This window comes from Heloderma suspectum, chromosome 4 (genome assembly GCF_057233095.1).
Source record: "Heloderma suspectum isolate Gila_16-S chromosome 4, 16-S_ref, whole genome shotgun sequence".
NCBI lineage: Eukaryota > Metazoa > Chordata > Lepidosauria > Squamata > Helodermatidae > Heloderma > Heloderma suspectum.
Genome location: NC_139461.1, coordinates 237011300 through 237026346, shown reverse-complemented (window position 1 = coordinate 237026346; position 15047 = coordinate 237011300). Strand labels below are relative to the sequence as shown.

General features: G+C 43.4%; 1 protein-coding gene across 3 annotated transcripts in view; it reads left to right on the top strand.

Moving 5' to 3' along the window:
• The window catches only part of PTPRF (protein tyrosine phosphatase receptor type F), a 724144-nt gene that overhangs the window by 644966 nt on the left and 64131 nt on the right, over window positions 1-15047 (top strand). For all 3 annotated transcript variants that reach the window (XM_084852780.1, XM_084852779.1, XM_084852781.1), the window contains exons 12-13: window positions 66-371; window positions 2807-3000. In XM_084852780.1, coding sequence (XP_084708906.1) covers window positions 66-371; window positions 2807-3000 — 500 coding nt within the window. The remainder of the gene's footprint in view (window positions 1-65; window positions 372-2806; window positions 3001-15047) is intronic.

Genomic DNA, 15047 nt, shown 5'->3' with positions numbered 1-15047 from the left:
GGAGTGTGTCTTTTGCCCAACCATTTCCCCTCATCTCCCCACTTCCTTCATTTATTTATCCCTAGCCCCTTCTGCCCCACCCCAAGAGGTCGTGTGTGTAAGCACCAGCTCAACCACCATCCGGGTAAGTTGGGTACCGCCACCGGCTCAAAGCCGCAATGGAGTCATCACGCAGTATTCCATCGCATACCAAGCAGTGGAAGGAGAGGACAGCACCAAACATGTGGTTGAGGGAATTGGATACGAGCGCTCCAGCTGGGAGATCAACAATCTGGAGAAATGGACAGAGTACAAAGTGTGGGTGAGGGCTCACACAGATGTGGGTCCTGGGCCAGAGAGCGACCCTGTCTATGTTCGGACTGATGAAGACGGTAGGTTCCTATCTCATGGTTGAAGGTAACCAAGATTCTTTTGGTTCTGCTAACGGTGTAGCATTTGCATGTTGTTAGGGTTGCTTCTCCCTGCTCATGGGACAACTCACCTGGGACCTTCTTGTAAGGCACACACACCTTTAAATAGCAATCAGGGCAGCTGCTTTTTCAGAATGTGTGGTCTAAGTGCAATCAATAGGAAAGAAGGGGTCTCTTGCATGTGGGGTTCATAGATGTTAAATTATAATTCCCACCCCTGGTGAGCAGAATGCCTGCTGCCTACATGGATCTGTTCCTCTTCTGGGCATGTAATTGAGCAGAGTAATTCTCTGTCAGGGACATTCTGAAGCAAAAATGGCATTGCATTAGCTAGTCTGTCAGTTGTATCATGCCAGCTTAAGTCTCTTCTGTAGAACATGCTAGTGCTCGTGGTGACAGAAGGCACTTCCAGGCTGCATCATGGCCTCAGAGGCCAGACTCAGAGAGGGCATAGGCAGGCAAATGGGGAAAGGGAACCACTCTCAAACTGAGAGCAGGCGTTTTTCAGTTTCACTGCCCTTGCACCACTGCAGTCCTGGGAAGTGGAGCATAGCAATGTTCATTGACTACTTCTTGGGGTTGCTGGCACATCTGTATGTCCTGCTGCCTGAATTGTTTGCTTCAGTTCTCATTTAGCAAAGCCTTAGCTGGAGGGAAGCTGCTATCCTAGAAATGTCGCAGCAAGCTCTCTGCATTAGTTTGAGGGCAGCAGAGTTGGCCATCCCAGCCAAGGTCTCTGTCAGGAGGGGTTTTGGAACTTTCCAATGCACTGATTTTTCATAAGTAGCAGCACAAGAAGGGAGTGAAATGTGTTTTGCATCTTGGAATGTCGGTTTCTAGTTCACCCTTCTTATAATTGAGGTGACCTCCACTGACCCAACAAAACTCAATCCCTAGACAGCTGCCGTTAGCATAAGGCTCTGCCCTTTAATGCCAGCACTAGATAAGCCTTGTGATGGCTGTGCCTTGACAGCATTGTCACTGGCATTGTCCCAGCCACATCAAGCTCTGGGAGGAAGGGGGATGTTAACCAATTACCACACTGCTGTCAGATCTTCTTTCCACTCACTTTTTGGAAAAGATGAATAACCATCTGAGAAAGACACCCCATCTCCAAGTTTATGTAGCAAACTGGATTAAGGCCCATGATTCTCTTCCCATCCCCCATGTTGCCCTGCTTTCCTCCCTCCTAATCTATGTATCTTTCCCCTCTGTGCTTCTCTTCAAGTAATTATCTACAATTAAGACTGAAATCTGTGGAAAATAAACAGTTGCCTGAGGCTGAGCACCTGCCTGCCTGCCGCACGTCTGTGTAGAATAGTCCATGCAGGTTCCACCCAGTTTTCTAGCCCCAGTTAACTTATTTCTCCAAACAAACCCCTTGATTCGTTGGCAATTGGGGCACTGTGTTCTTTTGGTCACTGTGGAGTTCTCCTGCAATAGCAGAACGCTGTTCTGGGCTTTCACGCTAATGTAGCAGTATGGCAGCAGTACTCTCTGGAGAGAATACCTTGCCCTGCCCCTCATATTTTATTTTTTTCTTTATTTAAAATATTTCTTGGCCGCCTTTCAGTGCAGAAGCCCTCCCAAGGCAGCTTACAGCAATAAAATACATAAAAACTGTTAAAATAGTAAAAGTTATAAAAACAATAAAAACCAACAATAAAACCAGCAACAATGTTAACATGTACAAAAGCAGGAGGTGCTTTGGGTTGTTGTTGTTATTTTGTATTGATACTTTTGTCACAGTCAGTGTAAGAGCCCAGAGTAATAAGGATGTAATTTTTCCCAAACGGTAAACAAGGTATAAACTGACTTATGAGCATGCTTCTCTTTGGAAGGGAATTTATTTTTTTCAGGCAACTGCCACTTTCCTTTTAGTGTCAAAATAGCAATCCATATGCTGAATGCACAGGCAAGAACCTCCATTTCCAGAACTGCCCCCCTCCTTGCAGGTCTCTCACATTAGGCAATGAACCAGCTGACCTTAGAAAAATCAAGTTATAAATTCCTCTTCCATGCGCTCCTATAATCTGCCCACTCCTTGATGTGTATGTCTAGTAGAGGTGGGGCTACCTAGTGGTCTGGGCAGAACTGTTCATTTTGCATCTTCTTGTGTCACTACTTGAATAGTGGGACAGCCTAGATCACCAATGCTGTTGTGAATGTGTGCCATTCATTCTCCTGTGGTATCTGTGCTTCGACACTGGGATGATATGCACAGAAGAGTGTGTGCGTGTGTTTCCCCCTGTTCAGAAAGACTTTTATCTTTTCTGAGTAAATGGGTTTGAGGGTAAGGATTGGGGAAGGGAATCACTTGAAGGTAAAAGGTACTCCTCTTCGACAGTTGCAATATAATGGATGTCTCTGACTAAGTTTTCCCATGTGCATTCCAGTGCCCAGTGCTCCACCACGGAAAGTAGAGGTGGAGTCTGTGAATTCAACAGCCATTCGTGTCTCCTGGAAATCGCCCATCTCCAACAAGCAGCATGGCCAAATCCGAGGCTACCAAGTCACCTATGTGAAGATGGAGAACAATGAGCCAGTTGGATCACATCTCATCAAAGATGTCATGGTAGCAGAGTCTCAGGTATAGCCTGGTGTGGGTGAATATAAATAGATGCAGAAGGGCCTGTATGTTAGAGACATTTTCACTTTATAGGGCTGGTTAAAAGTGTAAATCAGGGGTGGGGAACATGTGACCCTCCAGATATTGTTGAACTCCAACTCCCATCAGCCTGCACCAGTTGTAGTCAACAACATCTGGAGGGTCACTGCTTCCCCAACCTGGCCCAGTCTAAATAAACAAATTGTTTGAGAGTTTGTGGGCAAATTCACAGTATGTGGTATAGATACCTTGTAGGTAGAAACCATCAATACATACTCAAGTCCCAAGTAATTCACAGTATGTGGTATAGATACCTTGTAGGTAGAAACCATCAGTACATACTCAAGTCCCAAGTAATGAATAAAACAATGGGAAATTGATGGAGTACATTTTAGGGAAAATACAGCTAGCTAGGCTTTCTGTGTATCACATTATCTAGAAGGCTTTCATTAAGGTTAAGGGCACAATCCTATGCATGTTTAGACCAAAAAAAGTTCTATAATTCCCAGCATAGCAGGCTAGGAGTAGCAGGACTTTTTTTCTGTCTAAACATGCATAGGATTTCATCCCAAGCATGTGTTAAACATCACTGTTTCTGCAAACATGCAGCAAGGATGGACCAAATGAGCCTTTAGGATTCCCTTCTAACACTTAAAAGTTAAATCATCTTTTAAGGAATGTATGGCATTCCTTAGTATCATGTTGGAAACTAACTTAACACTCTGTTTCAAGTTCTCCCTTTTCCAACAGGTATTAACAAGGTTTTGGCTTTTTGTCATACATGATTGGGATGACTTGCCAAAACAGAGGGTTTTGAGAAGTACCTTGTCCTGTGAGAGAAAACAATGTGGAAAGGGTTGGGCTGGAATAAACCATTCTGATAAGACCTGGGGCCCTCCTTACTTCATCCAGCATGTCAGGGAGCAGAACGAAGCAGGCATACCATAATATCTCTCTGGAGTTGAGTGGTACACTAAGTTTGTCAGGATGTGCTGAGTACCCATGACTGTCACTGAAGTGAAGAAGAAAACAACAGGCCAGGAGTTTCTTTCAAGGTGTCTACTGAAATATTTCCCTTTGCTAAAACAGAATACCTCTTGGGGTCAGGGGGAGCCTCATACAGAAAAGATGTGCAGTTCCTGGGGCTTTTACAGGGGTGATCAGTTGTGAGCTAGGCTGTTTGAATGACACCCATAGGATTACTGGAGAGCTGCATCGACTAATTGATCTGTCTCTTGAATGCAGCACTTGAATTATTTATATCTTTTGCAACAGAAAGCAAAGCATAGCAAAAAATTAAAATAAAAGAAATTCCCCCTTCATACTTGGGATGTTAAAGCCCAGTCCAAGGAACAAGGGGAAGAAATAAAGTGAAGAAATAAACAATGACCTACTAGTTTAGGGCTGCACTGTCTGACCTAGATCATCATGGCTCCTACAAACTTTTTAAATTTTCTATATTTGAGAAGCTGCCCAATTTCCTTGAGAAAGAGGTCCTTCTAGATTGGTGTAATTTATCATCCATTTGCTAACTTGGTCTTTGGGATTAAAGAGTTGGTTCCAAGTAAGCTATGCTGTTAATCTCTCCTGAATGAAATAAAGTTTGAAGTTGCTTCTTGAACAGCAGGTTTTATATAAACCTGCATAGAAAGTAGCACTAGTCTAAAAAACAAATTTCTCCACCTTTCTCTTAGAACACCAAGTGTTCATTGTGTGTTCAGTGCTCCCCTGATTATCTTCCATGGGTCTGTCCCTGCATCAATATCTCTTCATGTGGCAGAGATCACAGGCTGGCTAAAGTCTCTCCACACCTGTTCTCCAGCAGGTGAAGAGCATTATAGTAGTCTGTGGCCATGCCTTGCAGAGTTCCTAATCGCTGTCTGTCCTACTGCCTGGACAGAGGGTAAAGTTTTACTCTTGTCATTTTCTAGAAGTGTCCATATTCTTCACAGACTCTTGCTGGGATATGTCCAGTCCTTTGGAACATGACCTGCACATAGTGGAGCCAATAAGAAGTTTATTGCCAACCATTTTTTCTTGCAGAGATATTGCAACACAATCATCAGGGCTAAACTGGGGAGGCATCTAACCAGAAAGGGATGCCTAGAAAATGGATAGGTCTGTTAAATCTTTGTGAATTTATTCTGGATCTTGGCCAGGGAGTCAGCTGAGGTGGGTGGGGACTGCAAGTAATCCCTGCTTCATGGAGGCATGTAGCATTTTAGATCATCTTGGATATGGGTAGTGTTCTTGGCTGATAACCAGGCAGGTGGAAAAGCTGCAAGCACTGTCAGGTGAACTTCTTGAAGGCCAAGGTGGAACAATGTATAATATATTTGACCCAGGTTCCCCAGAATCAGGGAAACAATGGAGCCAGAAGGAGGTTCTGGTTGTGCTTTCTTCTAACCTGGCTAGGCAGACCAAGCAACCTTTATCGCTGTATATAGGAAGGAAGGAAGGAAAGAAATGTCCAGATTAAAGACAACTCTGATGCTTCGTGGAGAAAACTCTGCAGATGCTGAATAAGGGTGAAAGAGAAGGGAATCACTGCTGTATTCAGACCCTACAAGTCTATGGTTAGCCAGATCTTCCTTGCTGAAGGTGGGAACTGATACCTCATAGTAGGGAAACATTTCCTTGTCTCCACTGGTACCTCGCCTATTCCCTACCAATGGCTGCAGTGCTAAGTGCTTTTATCATGCACATTCTTTTGACCCTGGAATCCCTCAGCCAGGTGTCTATGAGTGGGAGGGGTGGATTAAAATAGAATTACTAGTCAATTCTGTTATGTTTCTGAACTTGGCAGATTGGACTGCCTCCTTCTCCCACTCGCACCTCTTCCAATCTTGGCATGTGTAGACCATTTAAAATAAGGTTTTTCTCTGTGATGATCCTTACATCACACCTTCCATTCCAACCCTTTGAGTTAGACCAGTTTGAGGATTAGAGCCCCTTGGAGCTGAATGCTATCTCTAACCACAGCTCTTCTCTGCTGTTTCCTGTTGGGTATTTGTCAATTGCTCTCCATGCCACAACTGGACTTTAAGCTGTTGATTTTGCTTTCTCTGCCCAGAGCTAAAAAGCCTGGTTTTACCACTTGGGATACTTTATCTCAGTTTTTTCCATCTTGCTGGTATATACTGCTGTATCATCTTCTCTTTCCCTTCCTCCCCGGCTGTCCATTGCTCAAGAATATTGGACGGACAAGGAAGGCTATCTTGTCATACACACACTTTCCTGAATTTAAATTAGTACAAGAGAGGCTTACAACCATGCCTTCTACCCCTCCCGCTGTCTGTACCTAGCAACTGATTGCCCTGTCAGAGCTCTTTACACTTAAGTGAGCTTCTGCCCTGTATCCTTGCCTCTGGCTGACAAATGGACAACAGGATGGAGTCAATCAGTGTGCCTTACATGGACAGGCACCCATGGCTTTATCTCAGAGTTTGCTTGGCTGTATTACCTTAGCAGATCAGGAGCCAGAAACAGGCACCGGTATCCTATATGGAGGAATTAACCCTTCTCCTTGTATCTACAATCACCCAATCCTGCTTTTTCAAGTGTTAACCTGGAGCAGGGAAATACTCAGTCGCTTTCTGACCTTTGAATGTAATAATCCTGGCAGTATCTGTAGGGTTCATGATACCAGAGAAATCAAACTGCTGTGTTGTACAAAGGCCCCACAACCCATTGATATGAAGTTCATATTTCTTGGTGCCTAGGCCCTTTCTTCTGCGCTTGGTGTTCCTTCGAGCCCTTGTCTGCACACCTAGCAGCATTCCCATTTGGACACCTTTTCATGGGCTGCAATAGGCACAGTGGGTGGGGATCATGTAACAGGACACATGGCTAGCTCCCAAACTTTTAAACAAGAAACATACTTTTTCTCTGCAAGTGCACATTAAGAACATACGGAATTGCCTATAGAGCTGTCTGCAAAGCTGGTATCTGTTGGTACGTCACAGTGGGCCCAGCTTTCACTCCAGGGTGCTGAATCAGCCATCCTGATGAGTCCCTTATCTTTCTTATGTACTTCTTTATTTCCTAACTCCTTTGCCAGTGCAGTAGGATCCTGACCAGTTGTTTCCTGGGCCTCTCCTATGCATCCTGACCCTGTAAACTTTGCCAATAAGCCTCCAGGGGGTCTCAAACATAGTAATGGGACCCAGGCACTTTACTTAAGGTACATCTGCAGGAGCTTAATGAAGAGCGAGCTGCTGACTTGCTCTCTGCTGTGCTGCAGTGCTACCAGTGCAGATGGCTAGAAGGTGGTGTTGCAGCTACCAACTCAATAGGAATTACATAACACAAGGGGGACAATCAGTTTCCACCTGGCCCAATAACACTACTGATTCTGGCCCAGCTTCTCAGTCTTAGTAATGCATTACTCAGGTGCAGCTGGATTTAACCATTCCTGCTTGCCTCCAGACTACCAGCATTGACATTGCTTCATTCCAATTTACTTCCTGATGCCATGCTTCAGGGTGCTTCCAGAGGAGACTTCTATGGTACCATTGCCCTGCTTCATTCATGGAATTTTATGGGGGGTCCAGATGGCACTGTTTTCTACTTGTGTCCTTCCTGTGTTTTCTTACCACTTCTGTCTTTTTCCTTAACAAAGAAAATCTGTGAAGGAGAAAAAGATGGAACAGCTGCACAATGCCTTCTGCACAATGCTAACCCTATGAGGCCTCTGGAAGCACCCCGTGTTATTTCTTATGTAGTCATCCAATTTCTGCTTCTGTCCTGAGATACTTCACAGAACTCGTACTTTCAGACAGTCCTGCCCTGGTTCAGTCTTGGATTGGATCTGGTCTTTGTTCACACTTTGTACTCTATTCTACTGTGTCAGAAAAGGCATCTAAGGGAATATTCTCTTGCTGCAGGGGTGGGCAATTTCTTACCTTCCAGATGTTTTGGCCTATAAATTCCATCGGCCCTAGCCAGCAGTGCGGGATGAAGGGAGATGCAACCTTCCAAATGTTTTTGCCTACAAGTTCCCCACCCCTGGCTTACTGCCTAAGGTGCCTATCTGTCTCACTTGCAGCCACAAGCTTTTCTTTTTATCGAAATGTTCACACACAGAAAGGCAAGGAGACTTCAGATGGTACAAATAAACTAATTCAATTTGTTCATAGCAACATAGGAAACTGCCTTATACTGAGCCAGGCCATTGGTCCATCTAGCTTGGTATTGTCGACACTGACTGGCAGTGGCTCTCCATGGTTTTGGCAGGAGGTTTTCCAGCCATACCTGGAGATGCCAAGGACTGAACCAGGAACCTCCTGCATCCAAGGCATGTGCTCTCCCACTGAGCCATGGCCTTTCCCCACAAGGACCTTATCTGGATAATAGGAAAATGATGCAAAGATCTACCATTTCTTACAAACAGATATCCCACAATATCGCAAAATCACACCAATCCTCTTTCAGATTCCATATTAAAATTACATATGTGAGTTTACAGGAAACTACAACCAATTCAAAAATCAGTGATTAACAAATATTCTTGATTGATTAGCATACCTCTTGAGGAAGAAGTGCACACATCCTATGTTGACCAAACTATCTTTAAATTAAACTGGAGTTCAGCAGTTGAGAGAAGCATCTTCCTAACAGTCCTAATTAATCCTATCAGTAGCAAATTCTAAATTCAGTGATTTCCAGATAGCTTTTCCAAGAACAAATATTGTCTACCTGGTGCAACTTCCAGCTTAAATCAACTTTAATTATAGCAGTCAATAGACAGAAACAGCCAGCATCCTGTAAGCTTTTTGGCAAGAAAGAACAGAACTTTTGTCTTTCGATCAGATTCAGAACCACGGTCAGGTTATTACTGGCATTTTATATCAAATCTAATGTGATATATGGTAAAGGAATACCTAAACAACTAGTCTTTAATTAAAAGACTTAGTTCCTAACCAAGTCATGATCTGAAAGGTGATCAGTTTTGAATACTGATTTTATCAACTGTTACATACTTTCTACACATCCATGCATGAGCTGAGAAAGCACAAAAAGGGCCATGTGTTAAGAAAAACATGGAAATGTATGGGATATATTTGCAAAGGGCCCTAAAGTAATAAAGGGCTAGATTTAGCTACCAGTGCTTATAACTGGAGTTTCTAAGCCACGTACACCTTCCTGCACATTGTACTTTGTGCCTCACCATCCACTCAAATCACAATCCATTATATTCCAAATTCTGCAATCATAATACATTTTTCACACATGTACTAAGAACATAAGAAGAACCCTGCTGGATCAGAGCAAGGATCCATCTAGTCCAGCATTCTCTTCACCCAGTGGAAAACCAGCTGCTTTTGGGAAACCCCCAAGCAGGACAACAGTGCAACAGCACCCTCCTGCCCATATTCTCCAGCAACTGGTGTACATAGGCATACAGCCACTCCATTTTATCCTCACAACAACCCTATGCGGCAGGTTAGGCTGAGAGTCAGTGACTAGCCCAAAGTCACCCAGTGAGTTTCATGGCCAAGAAATCCAGGTCTCCCCAGTCCAAGTCCTTGTGAATTTGATTTGCATAATCTTGAATTTGAGTTCCCAAGACCCAGAATTAGGATATTTTGTAGTGCAGAACACACTTGGCCCTGACTGTATCCCCAGTTTATCCATCTCCCATATTTGGTATTCACAGGGAGGTTAAAAAGATACAGGCCTTCCCTAACTGGTGCCCTCCAGATGTTTTGGGCTTCAATTCCCATCAGCCCCAGCCAGCATGGCCAATGGCCAGGAATGCTGGAAATTGTAGTCCAAAACTACAACCTGGAGTGTACCTGGACTGATCTATACAATAGGATCGGAGCATCGGAAGTACCCTTATACCGTCATACCATGGATCACATAGTTCAGTATTGTGATAAGATAAGCACAGAAATATGACTTTGGAACCAGCCATCATCATACCAAAGAACAAGAAGGAGTCCTGCATAGCAACCTTTCCTTTGGCAAGAAGGTTCTGTAACCATTCAACTTGGTTTCATTAGAAAGATCCACATAAGACTCATTGGTCTAAAAACAATTTGACAGCTAAAGTGAAGAACGGTTGTGCGCCAGGCATGAATGTGCTTCTAGGGCAGCACTTCACTGTAGCCACAGTTTGCGTACAGGAGGAAAAATAAATGTTAGGATAGGGCTGGCCCAACTAATCCATATCAGAGTGCTCTCACCAGATCTGCAGCCGTGGTCAGAAAGACAGTGGCTACAGAGAGTTGCGTGAAACCTAAAATGAAACGTTATAAAGGCACTGCAGCCAACATAAATACCAGCTGCCAGTGTTAGCTCTGCCTGCGTCGCTTCTACCGCTCAAAAGTAGTGGCAGCAGCTGAACCTTTTTTATTAAGGCCACTGGCTTCCTAAAATCCATTCATCTTGCTCAGCAACGCTAAATACTTAGGAAGCAACTGGGCTGGTTTAGCAGAGTAATGTTTTTATCTGCAGGTGACTGTTTCATAAATTCAAACTTTTAGCCAGACCAGATTTCAGAGAGATGCTCCTGCAGGAGAGGTTCCTCTGATCTGGGAAGAGTATGCTGGAAATGTCAGTGTAACCATTTCTTTAAAAATGGTGAAGATTGAACATGTCGCATCATTGTGCTGGCCTGCTTTAAATACTTCTGCCCTGTCCCTTTCAGAAATAGTTTTGTAATTGTGAAGCTTTTTCACAATTCTGAATATTGTTACTTATTTGCATAACCTACTTACTTGCTTAATTTGTTTACTGATATTGATTTATATGTCATATTTTTAATATATTTAATACACATAGTAAAGCAGTGTTTTGCTATTATTATCATTGCCATAACCTCATCTTTTGAAAAATATTCAAAGCAACTTACAAAAAAGCCACAGTAAAGTAACATAAAAATACTTTAAAAAAATATACGTAAAATACTAAAAATAGCAGCAGTAAAAACATAGAGGCTGAAAAGCAGCAGTCCATAGCATCTTTAAAAGAAAGAGATTATTTGTTTAAAAAAACAAACATTTGTATCTCATCTTTCAGCCCCACACAAGGCCTTTAAGTTGGCTCAGGATCATAAAGAAATAATGCACTAAATAATAAAACAGAGTATACAACAGTAGGTGAAAAAATTCAAATTAAACTAAAAGCTTGGTGAAACAAAACATTCTTCACAGTTTGCAAGAAAGCTAGTCAACCCTCCTAAGGTAAAATGTTCCGCAACTTGGGTGCCACGGTCAATAAGACCCTGTCCTGTGTCCCACTCAGTTGGATTTCCCATGACAATAGGGTGTTGAGCAAGGCCCCAGATCTTCATTGCAGTGGGTGAGCAAGATCATGTGGAAGAAGGCAGTCCTTCATGATTTATTTGTTTGTTTGTTTGATATATTCTGGTTCCAAACAATTTAGGACCTTATAGATACAGATCAGCACTTTGAATTGTGCTCATAAACAAAGTGGAAGCCAGGGCAGATTAAACAAAACAGGAGTAATACGCTCCAAAAAATGGATCCCAAATTGTACTCCCTACTGAATTTTGCACCAGTTGAAGTTTCTGAATGCTGTTTGAAGACAGCCCACATAGAGTGCATTGCAGTAACCAAGGCATGTCTGACAGTGGCCTGATCGGCTTTTTCTAGGAAAGACAACCAGACAAAGTGTGCAAAGGCAGTTCTGCCACCTGACTGTCTAGGAGCACATCCAGACTGTGATCCTGGTCTTTGAAGGGAAGTATAACCCTGTTCAGAATAAATCGTACACTTCATCTTGGATCAGCTTTTCTACTGACCAGCAATACCTGTCTCCTATCTGGATTAAGTTTCATCTTATGAGCGCATTTCCAATCCATTACTCCACTCAGGCATTGGTTCAAGGCTACAACAGCCTCACTGGACTCAGAAGGAAAGGAGAGAGTTCAGTGTCATCAGTAAATTGATGGCATCCAAATCCCTAGAGGACCTCTCCCAGTAGTTTTATCTAGATGTTGAACAGCATAGGGAACAAGATGAAAGCCTGCAGGACCCCAAAGTTAAGTGGCTAAGGGGTAAATCTCCCAGCACTAACATCTTAGACCAACACATGGCAAAACAGTGCTTCCCAACCCATTCCTTCCAGACAGCCCAGAAGCATACCAAGCATACCAAGTTGATGATATTGAAAACTATGGAGAGGTCTAGCAGAAGTATGAGACACACTCATCCTGTCCAGTTCCTGCTTTCAGTCATCCACCAGGGTAACCAAGACTGTCACTGTCTTAGTCCAAAATTGAACTGGTTTTATTATTATTAAATATTAAAAACTTGTTAAAATAGAAAGGTCTTCAACAGATGTTAAAACCAGAAAAACTGGGAGTCCAGCAGATCTCCACAGGGAGGACATTCCACAATTTTGGTGCCACCATCAAAAAGACCTGTCTCTGATACTCACCCATCTGATCTCATATAATGACAGGACAGAGAGCAGGGCCTCTGATGTTGACTTGATTGTATTCATCTAGGTTCTTTCCCCCTTTCCTTTTGTGTGATTTGGGGGGGGGGGCTAGCCCTCTCTCTTTTTGTATCTGTCCTGTTAAGATGCCACTTGCTGCCACTAAGCCTCTCTTAATCTGATTCCAACTTGGCTCTGATTTACATAGCACATCAATAATCTAGAGGACACTTTCAGTCCCAAGATGGCCATGGACCCAGCACAGAGTCACAGCAAGGAGATGAATATTACTGGTGAGGAAATGGCATGCTTTAAATAGCTACATTTTCAATTGTAGGAGAATGAATGAGAGATGGGTTTATAAAAACCTCCTGCCCTGAAAGCACCACCACTTTAGTGCAGCATATCAGTTGAGAACAGGATTGGTGAACTTTCATATCACTGCTTATATTACAGCTATGGATCTCAGCTAGAAACACTGTCCTGCTTGATAAAGATTGCTAAGATGATGACCCAGTTCACACATCACAGCGGCAATGCCTAGGCTGTTTCACCCGGGAATTGCAGGGATGAGCAGAACGCACAAGCCGCACTCATCATTTCTGCTTTCAGTTAACAACCCAGGAATGCCCTGTTCCTGGGTTGTTTTGTGACATGCAAGCCCAGAAGCCATAAACAACCCAGAGTTCCAGGTTCACGTGTCATGAAACAAATCAAGAACTGGCCATTCCTGGGTTGTTAATGGGAAGTGGAAATGACAAGCGCACTTGTTGTTTCGCTTGTCCCAGGCAATTCCTGGGTTAAACGAACCAAGAATTGCTGCTGTGATGTATGAACCCGGTCAATGTGTGTGAAGTACTGTGAGCACTCAGAAGACACATTACCAGCCTTCTCCAACCTGGTGCCTTCCAGATGTGCCCACCAATGGCCATGCTGGCTGAGAATGATGGGAATTGCAGTCCAACACATCTGGAGGCACCAGGTTGGGGAAGGGTACACTATACAGATATTTGGTAATATTTGGTTGTGTTAACAATACTCTGCCAAACAGAACTATGAACAGGAATACAAACTATATACGATCGCTTGTATTCCTGTTCATCAGAATCGCAGAAACACTGCTAACTGGTACAGCTCTGCCTGTTATGGCACTTGAGACAATTCAGGGAGTTAAGCAACATGTAATTTATACCACTGTGAGAGTAAGATTATGAGAAGAAGATCAGGAAGGAGTACCTTCCACCTCTTGTGCGAAAGGGCTTTATGTCATTGCTACTGTAGATCAGAATGTTGGTGTTGTTGCCCTGGCCTGTTCTTTAAAATAGCTTTTAACGTGGTTAAGGACAGTTCCATCACAGAGCAGGAGTAGAGATAACTTGTGCCATATTCATACACAGCATCTAAGAACCCATGGTGGACATCAGGTAGCAGGGACAGCAGATATTCTGTGACATAGATAAGAGGGACTGAGGCACAGGAAGAAAGAGCATAGGCACTACGTATAGAACCGAAGCCATTGGATCCCATGGGTTCTGCTACCGTGATGGCATGTGTAGAAAATGTAAACAGCTGTTTTATATTAAAATGGGTAGCCAGAATGTCAGGATTTTGTTTTCCAAATTCCCTCTGAGATGCCTAGGGCAGGGAGAGTCAGACCACAGAGCTGAGGATGACCTCACTGAGGATGACCTCACTGAGTATGAATCACAACTAGAACTCCTTCCTACAGCTGAGGCAGCTCAGTATAAAGAGTCACATCCACAATAATAGGCATGGCCTGTTGCTTCTCAGCCGTTGCCTTACCCTGAGGATTGGAGATGTCGCTGTGTGGAGTGTAATGGACTGCTGCTACAACATAAGAACCTCTGCAAACAGTGCTTGTGCACTTCATTCCTCGGGGGGAAATGGTTATGTTGGCACTGGCACAGTTCCATGGAGGAAGCTGGATGAGTGAAGCAGGTGCATCATGCAACTGTGGCAATTTTGAGCATGCCAGTGTAATTCTTCTAGGGCAAAGGCTTAGTGGCACGGTTAAAATAATCAAAATCATGTCCAGGACAATTTCATACAAACCTCTCTGCCTATGGGACAAGGCCTGTGCTGTTACATTTTCCATCAGCTACCACGCTTCCAGGCTTTCATCAAGGCTATTTATGCTCTGCACTCCAATTCAAATTCTGTGCCAAAAAAGCTGAATTCTGCAACATGTTTCTTGCACAAATTGAGGAAATACAAGTTTTCTTACTTTGCATAATTCTGCTGCTGCTAGTCAGAACAAGGGACTGTGTAGGGCATGGCCACTCTGAACCCTGAAATCTAATTCACCCATCTTTCTGATTTCTGAGATTTTACCAGCCACTATTAAGTCTACCTTCTCAGCCATAAGAACTAAAAACCTGAATTTTTAAAAATAAACACTTGAGATGCTCAGAAGGCAGAAATCTGTTCCTGGTGCTCCATTTTGCACTATCTCTGTGCTTCAGATCAAATACACACAGCCCTGGACTTAGTCTACTGCATTATTAGTTGGAATTCAAACGTAATACTGGTGTCCCAATGCCATAACCAGTCCATGTCCTTCCTTCCCATTCCTCTTCCTTTATTAAATCCCCTTCCTCCTT